This window comes from Quercus lobata, chromosome 3 (assembly GCF_001633185.2).
Source record: "Quercus lobata isolate SW786 chromosome 3, ValleyOak3.0 Primary Assembly, whole genome shotgun sequence".
In the NCBI taxonomy this organism is placed as follows: domain Eukaryota; kingdom Viridiplantae; phylum Streptophyta; class Magnoliopsida; order Fagales; family Fagaceae; genus Quercus; species Quercus lobata.
This window is the reverse complement of record NC_044906.1, coordinates 16,417,369-16,436,574: the sequence shown is the minus strand read 5'-3', so window position 1 is coordinate 16,436,574 and position 19,206 is coordinate 16,417,369. Positions and strand designations below refer to the sequence as shown.

Below are 19,206 nucleotides of genomic sequence, written 5' to 3'. Positions count from 1 at the left end.
TGCAACTACAGTTGGTAACACATCAATTTGTGATTTCTAGATGATAAAAGTTGTAGTACACCTAATAGTACAATACACACAAAATTTATACATGATATAATTTTTTTCTCACTTTTATTTTTTTGTAAACATAAAAATTTGATAGTTATGATAATTATTAATAAGTATTATTATGCTTATATTTTTATATGAAAATAATTAGGCATTTATTATAATTAGGTTTATATATAAATAAAGAAAATATAATGTGCTATGATTTTAACGAAGGGTTTTAATATAGAATCCTATAAAAAAAATTTAAATATAGCATAAATTTCAATTTAATTGTGTGTGTATATATAATTATATGTAAAATTGTGAAGTTTCAAAAGTTTATATGACAAAATTTAATAAAGTTAGCTAAAGTTTATATGACAAAATTTAATAAAGTTAGCTAAAATTCAAATGTCTTTGATTTATATGTATGTATATATAAACATGACATATATTATAAATGGTTCACAAATTGCCAAAAAAAAAACAAGTTAACTAGGCTCATTTAGGTCACCCAGATGTTAAATCACAAATTTCATTGAAATATTAAAAAATAATTATTCTAATTAGGTTTGATAGAAATCAGACATATGATCAGAATAAATGTGACTTTTCTGTGCACACCAGTGGGTCCCGTGCACTGTTCACGGGACCTACAAACCTCACTTTTCAGCAATTTTTTCATTAAAAATGGGTCTCACGGTACTATTCACACATTTAAAAATTATTTTGCTACAGTATTTTCAGTTTTCAGCAAAATAAGTTGTATCCAAACAGACCCCTAATCAACTCTTAGCCAAATAATTAATTAAATTAACTATACAATAGATTTGATTCAATTAAACATCAAACAAGCACAAATCACACGAACACCAAGACAACATTTCAATTAAACTTTGAAATTGTGGTTTCAAAGTAAAAAAACCTTGGGGGGATTTAACCTAAACAATCCTCAAGGCAACATTTCATTAATAGAATCAAAGTTTATACAATAAATTTAACCCTAAATTTACTACTACCTATGCAGTACTAACTGGCGTGACCACATGTATCTCCGAATCCACTGACTCTTCTACTATGAAATTGTTGCATACAAACTCTCCTAATTGTGACTCTGAAATCTCCACTCAAAGATTTGGATTAGTAACACAAACTCTCTAGTTTGTGACTTTGAGATCTCCACTCAAAGATTTAGTTCAACAACTGTGGTTGATTGAATGCAGCAACTTCACTTTATAACTAGATTTGTTGTTTGAACAAGGTCTCTAGTTGTAGCTCCAAAAGAGTATGAAAAATCTCCAGATCTATGTACATAAAACTCTCCTCTTGAATATGTAAAAACGAGCTCTAGGGTTTGTGTTCATATATATTTAAGATCCATCAAAACCCTAAATCAAACGGTTGAGAAAAAAAGCAAGATCTGAAATCTGGCATGAATCTCGATTGACCGAGATGTGCATCTCAATCGGTCGAGATAAGTGAAACTAAAATGCATATGCTTTTTCTACTTTCTTGAGTCTTCAAATATTCTGAACTTCATTTGTCTTGTTTAACTAAATATTTCTAGACTAAACAACCAAACAAACTAAGTTCTAAAGGTTACAATTTGTTTATAGTTGCCAGCTTAAAAATATAGACTTTGTACAATACATTCATAACAAATATTAAGTGAGAGGTTATTATTGATTTAAAATGAAACCCCAATTGAAAACACTTTTCTTCCCCCTAAAAGCAAGTTTCTTGCTATCTAAAGTTTATTGTGAAAGTGTTGTAAAAGCAAAAATATAGCATTTCTCTAAAATTGTGTCCCTGGACTTGTGTAGTCAAAGATTAAAAAGTGATAAGACATATTTTGATGTCTTTTTTTGACGAACCAACGACAGCACCAAAAAAATAAAAATAAAAAGCACACCTAACAAAGGCAAAGCAACAAGGCTAAAAACACAAGCAGCCTCCCATGCAAATTGTAATGATCTTCATAAAGCTTTCCTCATACAAACAGCATTTCTCTTACTCCAGTCTTGCCCATACCAACTTGCAAAAGATAGCTTTAAAAGCCTTTTCCTTTCAAACTCTGAAGGCCCCCAATCAATTAAATCAGGCCAAACAAACTAGGGCCTAGCTATCAATCAATTCTTCCTTCTTCTTTATTGACAGAGCAACAACAATGAAGAACGGCTACAGTAATCCCCGAGGTGTGTGGCACCACTGAGTAGATGCCTGCGATAAAAGCTACCAGCAATGCTCCAATAGGCCAGTTTGTGAGAAAAGCGGTACGTCGTGCCACTTTTTTGTGGAAAGCGACATCCTCATGCTGAGATAGTAGAAAGAGCAAAAGCTAAAGTATTAGCTATAAGAAATACACGAAAAGCACTTGTTTTCCTTAGTACTGCCAAGCCCTCATGCACACTTCCGTTTTGGTTATATCCACCGGGCACCGTGAAAGCTGCCGTGAAGCTCACAGTAGCGATGAGTGTGGCTACCAACATATTGGTCTCACTCACTCGCTTCCAGCAATCTGATTCAGACTTTCCCTCGCCATTAGCATCGCCATCGCCGGCCAGTTTTGGTTTGCTTCTAGGCTTCAAATTCCGAATGCCCATCTTTATGAGTGCTCCCCTCAGGCTTTGTCGAGCGCCCTTCTCCCACAATTCTTTCTGGATTTCATCATGTAAAATTTATAAGAATAATATATGCTAGAGATACAAACTATTTTACAAACTACTGATGTAGTGAATGATTATTGATAAATGAAAAAAGTAATATTAATGGTGAGACTAACTGAAAACTAGTAGGAGGTTAGCCACATCAGTATTTTGTAAAAAAGTTGTAAAATAATATATGCCTGTAGCATTATTCAATTTATAAATGGATGATTTTTTTTTTTTAAATGCTAAAGCAAGCTATCCATAAAGACAAACACATGCACACACATTAAAATTATACACGTAAGACGTGAATGCATATGTGATATATACATACAAGCTTGGTCACCTTGTGTACTTTCAATCAATTCAAATTAGTAGAACTTGGTCACCTTGTATTCTCCAGCTAAGGTGTTAGTGAGTTTTATTTTGACCAAATTACAAATTATATACAGCCTTAAATAGAACTTGGTCACCCTCTAAATTAATACTATACTTTCAATCGAAACAAATTAATAGAAGTTGGTCACCATTTGCAATTGGCTAAATTACAAATATACAAAACTAAATTATATATTTTGGGGTCACTAATAGCGCAATTATGACAAAAACTAATCAGAAGATTGAATTGAATGAAAGTGAAGTTACAAAACTGAATTAAATTTCAGACAAACTAGCGTAAATGGTGCAATTTATAATTTAATTTTTTATCTTTCAAGAAAAATTTAGACACTCTTGTGTGATTCGAATAAGTGCTGCTTTGAAAGTTTTAGGATGAATAATTACCTTTTTTTTAGATAATTTTCTAATATGACTCATGTACAAGGCTTGATCAAGAGGAAAGCTACCCTTGTTCTGTATTTATGTAGTAAGTTAAGTGTTAACCATTTTATAAAAAGCTAAGAAAAAAGTCCTTTTTAAATTTAAGATTTTCTTCACCAAACCAACCCTCTTTTTGTACATCTCTACACCCCCAAAAAACAGAGATGCAAAATTGGGAAAGTTTCTATATTCAAAATTCCTATAAATTGTGCAGCAGCACACTAGCATTGCATTCAACAGAGTAGGACAGAAGGGGCATACCTTTTTCCAGGAGTTTAACTTCTCTCTTAACAAAACATTGTCCAATGGAGTATAGCCCTCCTTGTTTGTAGCATTTAAGACAACACCTCTAACTTCTGCCAATTGTGATGCAGTCAAGATATCCCCATTGATAGCTGCCAGATGCATAGGCGTGTTTCCTTCTTCATCCTTTTCGTTGATGAGACCCTCAAACTTTGGTCTCTTCCTAAAAAATCCAATTGCTATCCACCCTCCACTTTCTACAGCAGCATGAAGAGCATTCCGACCCTTGTTGTCCAACAATTCGCACATATCTGGACATGCTTTCAAGAGTTCAAACATTACCATAAACCCCCTAAGACTCGTTTCCTTGACCGCAATATGAAGAGCAGATAATCCTTCTTTGTTTCTTACATATGCAGCAGAGTTGCCATTTTTTAAAAGCAGCTTGACAAATTCATTATTACCCAAATGCGCGGCAATGTGTAGAGGAGTCCTGAGTCATCGCGTTGTTCAATTGTAGCTGGCCATTTCGTCATCACTTCGTTCAATAAATCTAAGAAGATATGGGAAAACAGTATTTCTCAGTATTGTTACACAAGGGAAGAGAGTTTGAACCTATGTTCTCTCGATGCAACTCAATCACAAAACTGTAGTGGCGAAACTAAGATTATGGTTGAGGGACAAGATTATCAGACAGATTTTGATTTTTAAATGTTGATTAATATAAGAGCAAATTACAACTTACCTACCTGTGGTTTAACTGAAATTTTAATTGCCTAACTATAGTTTATAATATCATACAAACTATAACATAAAATACAACATTTATTTATAATAAAATGACTAGTGTCAATTAAAAGATATAAAGAAGAACAGTCAACCTTTAATAGCAAAATAAGTTAAAATAGTATTTTACTCACACCCCCCCCCCCCCCCCCCCCCAAAAAAAAAAAAAAAACCTTAAAGTAGAAACCCAAATATTAGAACTTTAGATAGACAATTTAATTAGAGAGTAAATTTAGAAGATAATATATAAAAAATTTAATAAAATATTTGTGTTTTTATTTCTTTAAAAATTATCAAATGCTCAATCCATTTTTTTTATCCTAACTCTCGTTCCCAATTATTAAAAAAAAAAAAAAAAAAAAATCGATGTATAATGAAAATCCCTAAATAAATGTGTTGATATTTCAAAATTAAAATTAAGAAACTGGAAGGAAAAAAATTTCTTTCTTGATAATCAATAACTCACCCATGTTGTGTACTATTTTGGTTTGCTTTGGTTATTATTATTATTTATTTATTTAAAAAATAAAAAACAATGCTTCACACTATATGGGAGAAATGTAACTATTTTTTAATATATAAATTGTGGGAAAAAGAAGTAGAAATGTAAAAGTTTTTGTTGGTGCATTGGTGGGTGTTTTCTTTAAAAACAAAATGTGGGCTGGACTTTAAAATATAAAAAATGCAGTAGGATAATTTTTGCCAAAAAAAAAAAGAAAAAAAAAAAAGCATGTTATCCTTTAATGCATAGGACCACTCAATGATTTCTATTATCACTTAAAACATGATTTCTTTAATAGTTCCTAAGAAAACATGAGTGGTCCTGTACATCAATTAATGTTCTTCATATGATGCATTGAGTGACCTATGCATTGAAAGAAATCATAGTTCCTCTTGTATCTTCTTTCGCATGGTAGATTCAAAGATTCTACAGTGCAAGAGATTCTATGATGGTGCTTCATTCGCATAGGATCACCCATATCGTAACAGTGCAAGAGATTCTTTGGCATTGTGATGATGCTTCTTTCGCATGGCAGATGCATTGCAAGCTAGAAAGATACATGAGGAACTTATAAGGTACGAATTCTGCGATTCAAAAGTAATTTGATTTTGAGAGTGATAGCTGATGTTTCTATATTAAATAAATTGCACGAATTGCAAAACTTAATTGTTAAGACATATGTGTTTCATATGTTAAGAACATATGTTATGATTTTATGTAATTGACTTATCCTTTGACAAAACATACTTTGCTTGTAATTTGGTAGATTTAGGATGTGTTTAAATACTTTAAGAAACCATGTTTCAAGATCAAGTGTTGAAGCCTTCAAGTCTGTCCAAGAAAACAAGTTGAAAGTGCAGAATCACTAAAGCTCGACAACTAGCATGTGTCGAGGTTTAGAGAAGCTGTTCAGCCCGTGTGCTCGACACCTGCTTGACAGCTGCTCAACACCTCCTATTTGTTGAGGTTTAAGAATTTCAGAATTTTGATATGATTTTCTTGGGATCCGTGAATGTGTCTTTGGGTTTTTTTTTCTCCTAACCCTAGACATATAAAATGATTGTTTTAAGGGCCGTCAAATAGTTCATAAGTTGCATAAGCATTGAAAAAACTCTGTTCAAGCAAATTGTGACCGGAGACGAAGTTTTTGCCCTAGTTCATCTCTTTCTATTGAAGAAATTGTTATGTATGTGCACCGTAGGGTTTTGTGACCAAGCATCTTCTTGATTCTTCATCGTGTGGGTGAACTGAAGAACGTACTGGGATCCGCGCAATTAGTTAGTCACGTACTTGGGAGCAGTGCGTCGAAAGGGGAACTTTCACTACAGAACAAGTCCAATTGGGTATTGGGGTAAGGGTTCAATTGTAAGTTGGTAAGGTACTTGAGATTCCTTTACTTGTAACTGCTTGTTGTGATAATAATACAGTTTCGAGAGTGGTGACCTAAAAATCACCCTGTGGGGTTTTTGCCGTATAGGTTTTCCCCATTAATCAACAAATCACCGTGTCATTTATTTTCCGCTGCATATTTAGTTGTTTGGTGATTTGTTTATGCTACCACGCGCTTTGCATAATAAATTGATTAATTAATAACTTGGCTAATTAATTAATTAATTTCAATCACAAGGGGTCAATCCGTTTTTGGCCTGTCAAGTGGTATCAGAGCAAGCACATTCTGATTAGGTTTAATCTTTGCTGTATTGATCCATTGACCCCTACTTGTCATGGATAGAGGACAGTCACTAATTATACCTCCTTTATTTGATGGCACTAACTATGCATACTGGAAAAATACACATAAGAGCTTTCTTGCAGTCTTTAGATGAAAAGGTATGGCAAGCTGTCGAGATTGGCTAGACTAAGCCAAAGGAAGCATCGGCCAATTGGGACGAAGCCAAGATCAAGGCGGCAAACTTCAACACCAGGGCATTAAATGCTTTATTTAGTGCGATCACCAATGAGGAGTTCAAGAAGATATCCTCTACTGAAACTGCCAAGGAAGTATGGACCATCCTCTAGACAACCTATGAGAGTAAAAAGGCTGTCAAGGATTCAAAGTTTCAGAGGCTCACTGTGAGAGACCGCGTCCCCGACCCGTTTTATAGGATGTTGGGCCAAACCCACATGAATGGGTGGAGTCGTGTTGTTACCTCTCAAAATGGAGGTTCGACTAGTTACATTTTCTCCTTTAGATTAACGGTTTTACAATGGAGTCACCATTTATTTAATTATTAGAATAAATAAGAAAACCAAAATTGAAAAAAATTTCTCATTTTATTTATTTGAAATTGAATTTACATTGATCATAAGAAATTACATGGTTTTGGTCCTAGATACAATCTAAGAGAAAATACATGACTTTGTTTCCTAGTTACAATCTAAAAATCGAAAATTACATTATTTGATTTACTAACCCTTGATCTAAGCTCGGAGGCTATGTTACAAGGTGGGAAGGTGTTAGGCATCCACCTTGCCCGGTGAAACCGGTCTTCTAGACTATGGTGGACAACATTCATACCACATCATCCAATATGTTATCAATCAATTTGCATGTTGAATTTAATGTATATGCATGTGATAAAATCTAATTCAATTTATTAAGCATTGCATTTGAATTGAAAAATAAATTCTAGTGAATGTGTGTGTATGGTGATATCCTAGATTCAAAGATTTGAAAGAATTATGAAACAAACGTGTTTTTCATATTTTTGATATGGATTTAGGATCAAAACTAGTGTTCATGCATGAACATGTGATGAACAACCAAGAACATGTGAAGAACACATAAGAACATCAAAGAACATTCAAATATGTTCAAAAGAATTTAAATAATTACTATCATGCTTTGATCTTAAATTTTTATCATGGTAACATAAAAAACCAATTAGGGAAAGAGATTATACTTTCATGCAAGATCTAAATGGTAGAGGAGGAGACTCCTGATAGAGATCCTAAGGGTGGAGGAAAAGAAGAGTTAGGAGAGAGAGAGTAAGTCTTACTCAATACCTTGAGTCTTAGGAAGACCAAGATATGACAAAACTACTCAACTTCACTAGAACTCAAGAAAAGAGAAGAGATGAGGTTTTTGTGTCTTTTGGAATGAAGGAGAGGGAAGGTTTATATAGTAGTGGTGGAAGAAATATGAATGAAAGGTCATTTAATGAGGGTTGACAAAAAATCATGAACCTAGAACTCATTTTATCCTTGGGGAAAAACTGGTGCATTAAATGGAGAGATTGGTGGGAGTGAGGACCAAGCCAAAATTCGGTTTTCCCGTAGCTTCTATAACAGCCTGTAGAGCGAGTTTCGAAAAATCATATCTGACTCAATTCTGATCGGAATTGTCTCGTTCATGTGCTCAAATTGAAGTCCCGGATGTCTAGTTTCTGGAAACATTAACCTAATTCACAAATTCAAATTATTATGAGAGATATCGATGAAATGGTAAGTAGAGGTCATTTGTTAGAAAATAGTTTCAGCACAATTAACATTAATAGGTCTCAAATTAGCTCCCAATTAACATTAAATGGCTCCAATCACTCCCATTTCAGATTTAATTGGTTCCAAATTTACTCTAATTAAAAGATAATTGTACAAATTACTCATTGAATAATTAATGTTTAACTATCTAGTTAATTAAGTGTGTGCAATCCTACCATAAAATGTAGTCCTAACCAATCAAATTATGACACATCATTGATCTCCAATTGATTATACTTATAACCAATTGAAATCAATTGTTCATAATCACATATAGTCAGACTCAATTTGTGATGGTGCATCCCAGACATTAAAACTTGATTTGATGATAATTTTCAATGTGGTGGTCTGATTAGGGCTTATGACCAGTCAATTTGATCGCTACAACATCAAGATCATTTTGGTAAAATGAGATTAAGGATCTAATGACCAGAATCAAGATGCATATTTTCAAGGCAAAATTACCCTTTTACCCTCCAAGGGAGGTTGAATGCAAATTGCAAAATGGGGTGTCAACAGAATGCCCCTCATTGGCAGAGTTTGAAAAGCAAATGTCAATATATGAAAGAGACACCTAACTTTGCAATTAGTATTTAACCATGGTGAATGTATGATGCATGTAGATAAAAAAATGCAGATGGCCATGTTGTGGATCAAAATGTGGTCCAAATCTCGAGGGAAATTGCCTACGTACCTCTTGGTGGGGGGATCAAGTCCAAACGTAGTTCATGCATGAATTTTTTTTTTTTTTTTTTTTTGGGAATAAGTACAAGACATGCTTACCAGTGGTCACAACAAAATGAGGATTTTAGTCGTGCTTTCCAGAGGACCAACGATCTTGAATTTTGGGCGTGCTTCCCAGAGGTCCAAGGATTTGAATTTTGGATGTGTTTTCCAGAGGTCTGATAGATTTGATGTTTGGACATGCTTCCCAGAGGTCCAATGGATTTGAATTTAGACGTGCTTCCTAGAGGTTCGATGGATTTGTGGAAGGTAGGAGAACTAAAGTCGATCCTATGGGTTTCGGGAGAACTATGATCGATCCCTTAAAGGTAGGAGAGCTACTGTCGATCCTACAGTGCATAGGAGAACTAAAGTTGATTTTATGGGTTTTGAGAGAACTAAGGTCGATCTCTTGAAAGTAGGAGAACTACTGTCGTCCTATAGTGTATAAGAAAGCTAAGGTCGATCTTATGAGTTTCGGGAGAACTAAAGTCGATCCCTTGAATGTAGGAGAGCTATTGTCGGTTCTACAGTGTATAGGAGAACTAAGGTCGATCCTATGGGTTTTAGGAGAACTAATGTCAATCCCTTGAAAGTAGGAGAGCTACTGTCGATCCTACAATGTATAGGAGAACTAAGGTCGATCCTATGAGTTTTGGGAGAACTAAGGTTGATCCCTTGAAGGTAGGAGAGCTACTGTCGATCCTACAGTGTATAGGAGAACTAAGGTCGATCCTATGGGTTTCGGGAGAATTAAGGTCGATCCCTTAAATGTAGGAGAGCTACTGTCGATCCTATAGTGTATAGGAGAACTAAGGTCAATCCTGTGAGTTTCGGGAGAACTAAGGTCGATCCCTTAGAGGTAGGAGAACTACTGTCGATCCTACAATGTATAGGGGAGCTAAGGTCGATCCTATGGGATTTGGGAGAACTAAGGTCGATCCCTTGAATAGGAGAGCTACTGTCGATCCTATAATGTATAGGAGAACTAAGGTCAATCCTATGGGTTTCGGGAGAACTAAGGTCGATCCCTTGAATGTAGGAGAGCTACTGTCGATCCTATAGTGTATAGGAGAACTAAGGTCGATCCTATGGGTTTCGGGAGAACTAAGGTCGATCCCTTCAATGTAGGAGAGCTACTATCGATCCTATAGTGTATAGGAGAACTAAGGTCGATCCTATGGGTTTCGGGAGAACTAAGGTTGATCCCTTAAATGTAGGAGAGTTACTATTGATCCTACAGTGTATAGGAGAACTAAGGTCAATCCTATGAGTTTCGGGAGAACTAAGGTCGATCACTTGGAGGTAGGAGAGCTACTGTCGATCCTATAGTGTATAGGAGAACTAAGGTCGATCTTATGGATTTCAGGAGAACTAAGGTCGATCCCTTGAATGTAGGAGAGCTACTGTCAATCCTACAGTGTATAAGAGAGCTAAGGTCGATCCTATGGGTTTCGGGAGAACTAAGATCGATCCCTTGAAAGTAGGAAAGCTACTGTCGATCCTACATGGTATAGATCATGCTATTATTTGGCTATATGAGGGTGCATATCTGAGATAACTTGTGTTGAATGAGATAAAGGATCCTTCACTTTGATTCTTGTAAAAAAACAAGTTTCAATCAGCAATGGAGTCATTCATTACAAGAAATTGGAAGCACTTAGCCAATGCCCCTAGTTTGGGGCATATTCCTTGCTTAGATGGAAGCAGAGTTAATTTGATATTGCTACCATTAGGGAATATGAAAGAAGATCATGGTCCGCCATCATTGGTTCTTGCAAAATGGCTTTCTTTCTCTAGCTTGTTAGAAACCAATTATCATGAAAACATTTTTGGCCAATGCCCCTAATGTAGACATACTTGCAAAAAAAATGGATTGATGCCTCAAATAAAAACATACTTTCATGCGAGAAGGACATATATGTACATAATATAAGTAGGCCAATACCCCAAGTTTAAGCATGCTTGATGCAAAACAAATGAGCTTAGCCTAACATGCACCCAAACAATTTTGTCACATTGTTTTGAATTTGTTCCCTAAGATTGTTTGGGTGATTGGGACCGGGCCTTTGAAAGGCTACCTACGTACCTCTCTCGTAGAGGATTAGGTCAAGATGTAGTTCAAGAGAACTGGATTTTGAAAAAGAATGATTTTTTTTTGAAATGAGATTTCACTTTTTTTTTTGGAAAAAGATGTGATCCTTTGAACAACCATTTTGGAAAATTATAGTGTTTAAGAACCAAACAAATCTCTTTGATTAGGAAGGATCAAGATCATTAAACTCATGTAATCAAATTTACTTCATCCTTTTGAACATTGTCAGATTAAGTTTCGAAAGGCAATCAAGAAATGAAATGTGATAATATTTATGAATCACATTGTTGGGTGCAAACAAGGAGAGTGCTCCAGGTTTGGAAGTTCTTTTGAGCCATTTGGGGATTTGAGAATTTGAGAAGTTTTGTCCTTCAACATATCATCCAGTGGGGTTTGAAAATCTTAAGCATTTTTCCTTTTTAATTCAAGAGAAAATAATATTAGAGCTTAAGATGTGCCTACAACTAGCAACACTTCAAGGAGGTCTTTACTCATGGGTTGTAATGTAGGCCGGGTTTGGGTTATGAAATGAAAGATATAAAAAACTCAAAATTCCCTATGATGTTCCCCCAAGTATACATTATTCAAAAATCAAGTATTGGAGAAGTTTTCTCATTTCTTCATTATCATCTTCTCACTAGTCTTCATTGGTCACTTGTATCAACATTTGTTTTTATGTTCATTCATCTTGAATCATACCTCTAGACTTTCATCTTGTAAAATTCTTCTCTTTTTAGGTTGCATCATCAAGTTTCCAACTTGGTAGAATTTCCCAATTTTTTCTTTTCTTCTTCTTCTTTTCTTTGGCCTTAACTTTTGCCTAGACCGCCCTTTTGGGTTTTCAACCTAACGGGCTTTTTTTTTTTTTTTTTTTTTTTTTTTTTTTTTTGTTGTTGTCTTTCATCTCTTGATTGAATGAACTTTTGGGGACATTTTTCCCTCCTTGTTTTTCTTAGCTTAATAATTTTTGGTCATTTTGATGCATTCTCTAGACTTCTTTCTTGCCTCAATGCACTTGTACCTTTCTGTGCTTAATGAATCTTTCCTTTTTTTGATGAAATCTCTTTTAGATGAATCTTGTATTCCTCTTGGCATGATGAATTTTAGGTTCTTCAAAACTTGATGCACATTTTGCTTTCTCTCACATTGATGGAATTTCATTTCTCTTTCCTTGATTGAGTGAAAGCTCACCTTTCTTTGATAATCTCTTATCTTTAGCTTAATGAATTCTCTACTTATCTTTCATGTCTTCTAAGAGAGCCTTATCAATTAGCTTCAAAGTTACAAGGTCGACTCCTTCTCAACATGAGATTTAAGCATGCATACTTTGAATTTTCCCACCCTAGGTTTAGATTTTAGTGGGTTCATGTGAAAAAGAAGCTAAGTGTTTAAAGGCTCAAATGGGCTAGCAATGGATAATGATCATTCTAGGTATTAAGGTATAATCTTGTTTTACCAAAGATGGCCTCCTATCCCTAGAAATGCTTGCTTTTAGGCATAATGACTTGAGCTCTTTTAATAAATTCCGCTTAAAAGAAAAAGTATGAATGCTCTTTTGGAGACAAAAGTTTTCAGAAATTTGGAATGAATGCATGAGATTTTTGAATTTTTTGATGGATAGATTTTCTTTGATTGCCTTGTAAGACCATTTCTTCTTTTATTTAAAGTAATTTAGCAAAAGTGTTTACACGGATCAAATGAAATTAATCCTTTCTCAGTACAAGTTGATTGTTCAAGCCTTTAAACATCACAATTTAGAAAAAGTTTTGTCCAAGGGATCCTCATGTACCATTTTGAAAAGAAGACTTTAAAGAATCTTGAAATCTTTGAAACTTGAAAGAAAAAAAGGGCCTTTTTGAAAAAGTCACTAGGAAGTCCAATGCCCATAGTTCAAGGAATTTTTTTTTCAAAAAATGACTTAAGGGCTCAATGCCCCTAGTCCAAAGACTTTTTTCATTTGAAAATTTTTCTCTTTTTTTTTTTTTTGGAAAGATTAGGAAATCTTGACATTTTTTTTTGAATTTTTTTTGTTTTTGTTTTTGTTTTTTTTTTTAATATATATATATATATACACACACATAAACAAAGCTCATTAAATGCTACATGAAAAATTTGAATTCAAAGAAACATAGAAACATGGAATAAACAAACAAACTTTAGGCTTAACCATGATATTGCAAACCAAATGTGGACTAAAGCAAAGTCAGGCCACTTGCTTCTTCTTGATTCATTTAGGATGCTTGAGGCTTGGTGGGCTTGAACCTTGATTATGATGAAATGGCTTGGGCTTGCACTTGGAAGGCATGCATCTTGTGAGCTTTTGACCTTTGATGTTGATCATGCGTATACACCTTTGATGGGCTCAAGTGGTGGGCTTAGAATGATTCAAGAAACAATTTTTGGTTTCCATACAAAGTAGAGCTCAATCACAGGCCTTTGGGCTTGAGTTCATTCATAGCATACAAGGTTCAAATAATTATGATGGGCTCAAGTGTTGGACTTGGGCTCATCATGATTCAAACAACGGCCAAACATATACATAATGTAATGTAATTTACATGGACCGACCTAAGGGTAGGTTCTATGGGTCATTACAACATGGGTAGAAGGTAGGTTAAGGGTCCCCACAAGTTAGGATGTCGTACCTCCCAACTTGTGATGCCAGGAGCGTTGCGTTAGTCCGAACGGTACAATTTGTCCTTTGAACCACCATGGCATAATCATGATCATCCTTGTCGCGGTGGGTGGTAGGTTCACCACTGGGTATGTGAGTCTTAGGAAGCCCACAATCCACGGCTAATACTACCGGGCTTCCGGGCTAGCACACAAATAAAATAAATTTCATTCAAGCAAATGATGCATGACATGCAAAATAATGACATATTAGACATATTATATACAAAAAGAAATAAATAAACAATGACATGGTTGGCCATCATAGCCTAATTGAAGCTTAGCCCTCAATATCCCCAGTGGAGTCACCACTGTGAGAGACCGTGCCCCTGGCCCGTTTTATAGGATTTTGGGCCAAACTCCAGTGAATGGGTGGAGTCGTGTTGTTGCCTCTCAAAATGGAGGTTCGACTAGTTATATTTTCCCATTTAGATTAAAGGTTTTACAATGGAGTCGCCACTTATTTAATTATTGGAATAAATAAGAAAACCAAAATTGAAAACAATTCCTCATTTTATTTATTTGAAATTGAATTTACATTGATCATATAAAATTATATGGTTTTGGTCCTAGATACAATCTAAGAGAAAGTACATGGCTTTGTTTCCTAGTTACAATCTAAAAATCAAAAATTACATAGATTAGCATTTGATCTACTAACCCTTGATCTAACCTCGGAGGCTATGTTACAAGGTGGGAAAGTGTTAGGCATCCATCTTGCCCGGTTAAACCGGTCTTTTAGACTATGGTGGCCAACATTCATACCACATCATCCAATATATTATCAATCAATTTGCATGTTGAATTTAATGTGTATGCATGTGATAAACCCTAATTCAATTTATTAAGCATTGCATTTGGATTGAAAAATAAATTCTAGTGAATGGGTGTGTATGGTGATATCCTAGATTCAAAGATTTGAAAGAATTATGAAACAAATGTGTTTTTCATATTTTTGATATGGATTTAGGATCAAAACTAGTGTTTATGCATGAATATGTGATGAACAACCAAGAACATGTGAAGAATACATAAGAACATTTAAGAACATTCAAATATATTCAAAAAAGAATTTAAATAATTAATATCATGCTTTGTTCCTAAATTTTTATTATGGCAACATAAAAAACCAATTAAGGAAAGAGATTATACCTTCATGCAAAATCTAAATGGTGGAGGACGAGACTCTTGATAGAGATCCTAAGGGTGGAGGAAAAGAAGAGCTAGGAGAGGGAGAGTGAGTCTCACTCAATACCTTGAGTCTCAGGAAGACCAAGATATAACAAGGCTACATAACTTCACTAGAACTCAAGAAAAGAGAAGAGATGAGGTTTTTGTGTCTTTTGGAATGAAGGAGATGGAGGGTTTATATAGTAATAGTGGAGAAAATATGAATGAAAGGTCATTTAATGAGGGTTGACAAAGAATCATGAACCTAGACCTCATTTTAGCCTTGGGGAAAATCTAGTGCATTAAATGGAGAGATTGGTGGGAGTAAGGAGCAAGCCAAAATTCGGTTTTCCCGTAGCTTCTGTAACAGCCTGTAGAGCCAGTTTCAAAAAATCATATCTGACTCAATTATGATCGAAATTATCTCGTTCATGTGCTCAAATTGAAGCCCCGGATGTCTAGTTTCTGGGAAAATTAACCTCATTCACAGATTCAAATTATTATGAGAGATATCGATGAAATGGTGAGCAGAGGTTATTTGTTAGAAAATGGTTTCAGCACAATTAACATTAATAGGTCTCAAATTAGCTCCCAATTAACATTAAATGGCTCCAATCACCCCCATTTCAGATTTAATTGATTCCAAATTTACTCTAATTGAAAAATAATTGCACAAATTACTCATTGAATAATTAATGTTTAACTCTCTAGTTAATTAGGTGTATGCAATCCTACCATAAAATGTAGTCCTAACCAATCAAATTATGACACATCATTGATCTCCAATTGATTATACTTATAACCAATTGAAATCAATTATTCATAATCACATATAGTCGGACTCAATTTGTGATGGTGCATCCCAGCCATTAAAACCTGATTTGATAATAACTTTCAATGTGGTGGTCTGATTAGGGCTTATGACCAGTCAATTTGATCGCTACAACATCAAGATCATTTTGGTGAAATGAGATTAAGGATCTAATGATCAGAATCAAGATGCATATTTCCATGGCAAAATTACCCTTTAACCCTCTAGGTGAGGTTAAATGCAAATTGCAAAATGGGGTGTCAACACTCACTACAAGCTTTGAAGAGATAAAGATGGAGGAGGATGAGCCATTCGATGAGTTCTATGCCAAACTAAAGGACATAGTGAACTCAGCCTTCAAATTTGGGGAAACCATTTCTGAACCCAAGATTGTAAGGAAGGTGCTTAGATCTCTACCCGAGAGATTCCATGCTAAGATCACAGTGATAGAGGAATCAAAGGATATTGACAAGATTCCTTTGACTGAGCTGGTTGGAAACTTGCAGACCTATGAGCTAGGGTTAACAAGAATAGGTAAGTCAGGTAAAGGCAAGAGCATGGCTTTGAAGGCTAAGAGCAGTGACACAGATGAGTTTTCCGACAATGAAGATTCCAAGATGAAGTCCTACATCACCAGGCAGTTCAAGAAGTTTATGAAGAATGCCAATGGAAAGGGCTTTGACAAGGACCGTAGGCAATCTAGCTCTTCTCAATTCAAGGGTCAAGACAAAGGGAAGAAGGATGCTAGGAATGACGGTCAGTACACTGTTCTTGCAGGGCCTAAGTGCTTTGGGTGTCAAGGTTTCAGTCACATGAAACATGAGTGTCCTACATATCTCAAGAGCATTGGGAAAAACAAGGCATTTGCTGCTACCTTAAGCGACATCGAGCCTGAGAATAATTCCGACAATGAGGATGACAGAATCTTGAATGCCTTCACCGTCACTATTAATCCTACTGATGGGATTGTTGAAGATGTGGTTGAAGAAGAGGAATTGGTGGAATCCAAGTTTGAAAAGATGGATGATCAAGATGACATCCATACAACCTATGAGAAACTGTACAAGCTTTCTAAGAAGCATGAGAAACTGTATAGGCTAACCACCAAGAAGCTCAGTGATGTGGAACTTGACCGTGAGGAGCTTTCCACAAAGTTTGATGAGGCTAATCAGACTATTGGAGCACTGAGGTTCAAGAACAATTTCTTGGCTGAGAAAACCAAGAAGCTTGAAGCGGAGTTGTTTCAAGTCAGAGCTTAATTGGAGAGGACTTCAAGTGCAAAGCTTGACGAGATGCTTAACATTCAAAAATCTGCTTCAGATCAAATAGGTTTAGGGTATGATCTCTCTTCCTCTAATATTACTTCTACTAGTACTACTGTTTTTGTTCCTCCTGCTAATAATGTTAAAATTGAGAATAATGAGATTAAAACTGAATTAGTTAGTGAGAACTTAGACAAAGGTAAATCTATCTTAAGAGCACCCCCTAAGCTTGAGAAGAAAGATGTAAAAAACCCTAGGCTAAAAATGCTAACACTCAAAAGCTCAAACAAAAGAAACAACATCTCTGTCATCATTGTGGAGTTGCTGGTCATACTCGACCAAATTGTTATAAGTGGCTAGCCACTCAACAGAGCAACGACATGATAGCATCTGGAAGCCAGAATCAGATTCAATCCTCTCTTGCTCCCCTTGGAGATCTTCTCAAAGCCCTCATGTTCCTTTTGAACTTGAACGGTTTTAATTCTTTCGCCGTCGGTTCAAGGGTTTGCTAGACGGAAAGGTTCTTCCAAGGTGTGGAAGGAAAATGGCTCCAAGTGATTCTATCACTTTTCTCTTTCTCTCTTCTTGTTTTTGTGTGTGCATTTTTTTTGTTTTTAGCTTTCAAAGTTTTTGAGTTAGTCTAGTTTTTATGCTTTGATTTGTTTAACATGTTTTTGTTTGATTGTTTTTTAGTTTTGCTTTGTTTTGTTTTTCATATAAAATAAAAAAAAAATTGAAAAATAAAAAAAAAATACAAAAACAGTGTGTGTTTTGTGTACATTGGTACTTGTGTACCCTGGATGGCCATTGAAACAAAATCTTCTAAATTTTGTATCTTTTGTAGCTTAGATGAGCATCTCTATGCACAACTAAGCAAGTGAACTTTGTGGGTCTTGTTTGTAATGAGTAAGATTAAGTTATCTTTTGTACTTAACACTCGTATCACTCTTTTTGACGGGAATGACTAAAAAATCCTAAGAGAAAGGCATAAATAACCATCTCACCACTATTACCTGCCAATCATAATATGACACTTGTATGCCTCGGCATAGCAAAAGTGCAGTGTCAATGATATTTGTCTGCTTTAGGATAGCAAAATTGGAATGTCAAATGCTTACCATCATTGGGTATTTTTTTTTTCTATCTCTTATATGCCCATGCATGATTTACTTAAAAGAAAAATATGCAAAGAAAATAAAAAGCAAAAAGATTAAAAATGCTTTAAATATGATTGCAAGCATGTATTCAAGGAGATGTGGGAGTTATAAGATGTACCTCAAAGGTGATAGTCCCCATCAAGCAATTATGATTGTGTGTGAGTCAAAGTGATTTTCTCATATCTCAAATCGTCATAACATGTATACACTTATGCAATCTTGCGATGTTTTTCACACACAACACGTAACATTCTTTGCTAGTTTTGATACATGTGTAGGTACAATGTGATTTGACCATCACAAGGTTTTACATGTGTTAATGTATGCTCACTAAACTGTCTTGACTTGTTTATTAAAAAATAAAATTGGTTAGACTTGTTTAGTGTGTGTTTTTGAGGATCCATGTGCTTAAAATTCTTATTGAGAAATGATTTTGGGAGCTTAACATGTTGATTGGATCTATGGTTAAGGTACATGATGGATTGCATTCATGTCTGTGTTTTTCTCTTCTCGAAAAACTGTTTTTAAAAGCTAGCTCGACACCTCCTCGATACCTTGCTATCTGTCGAGCTTTTTCAACTTTTTCTTATCGTAATCCCGATAGCTTCTCGACACCTGGTGGATCAATCGAGAAAGTTCCTACCTCCTCGATAGCTTCTCAACACCTAGTGGATCGATCGAGCTTCTGTTCTTGAATCTATTGAGTTGTTCCTCGACACTTCCTCGATACCTGTATCTGTCGACGATCATTTTCTCGATACCTTCCTCGACAGATAGCTCAACACGTCTCGACACCTTCATCTG

The 19,206-nt window shown here is 35.2% G+C and overlaps 1 protein-coding gene across 1 annotated transcript in view; it reads right to left on the bottom strand.

Moving 5' to 3' along the window:
- Positions 1-2,342: 2,342 nt before the first annotated feature.
- Positions 2,343-19,206, bottom strand: part of LOC115980418 (ankyrin repeat-containing protein At5g02620-like) — a 42,075-nt gene continuing 25,211 nt past the window's right edge. The window contains exons 2-3 of the mRNA XM_031102667.1: positions 3,762-4,054; positions 2,343-2,690 (exon numbers count right to left, since the gene is read on the bottom strand). Of these exons, the coding sequence (XP_030958527.1) occupies positions 2,343-2,690; positions 3,762-4,054 (641 nt within the window). The remainder of the gene's footprint in view (positions 2,691-3,761; positions 4,055-19,206) is intronic.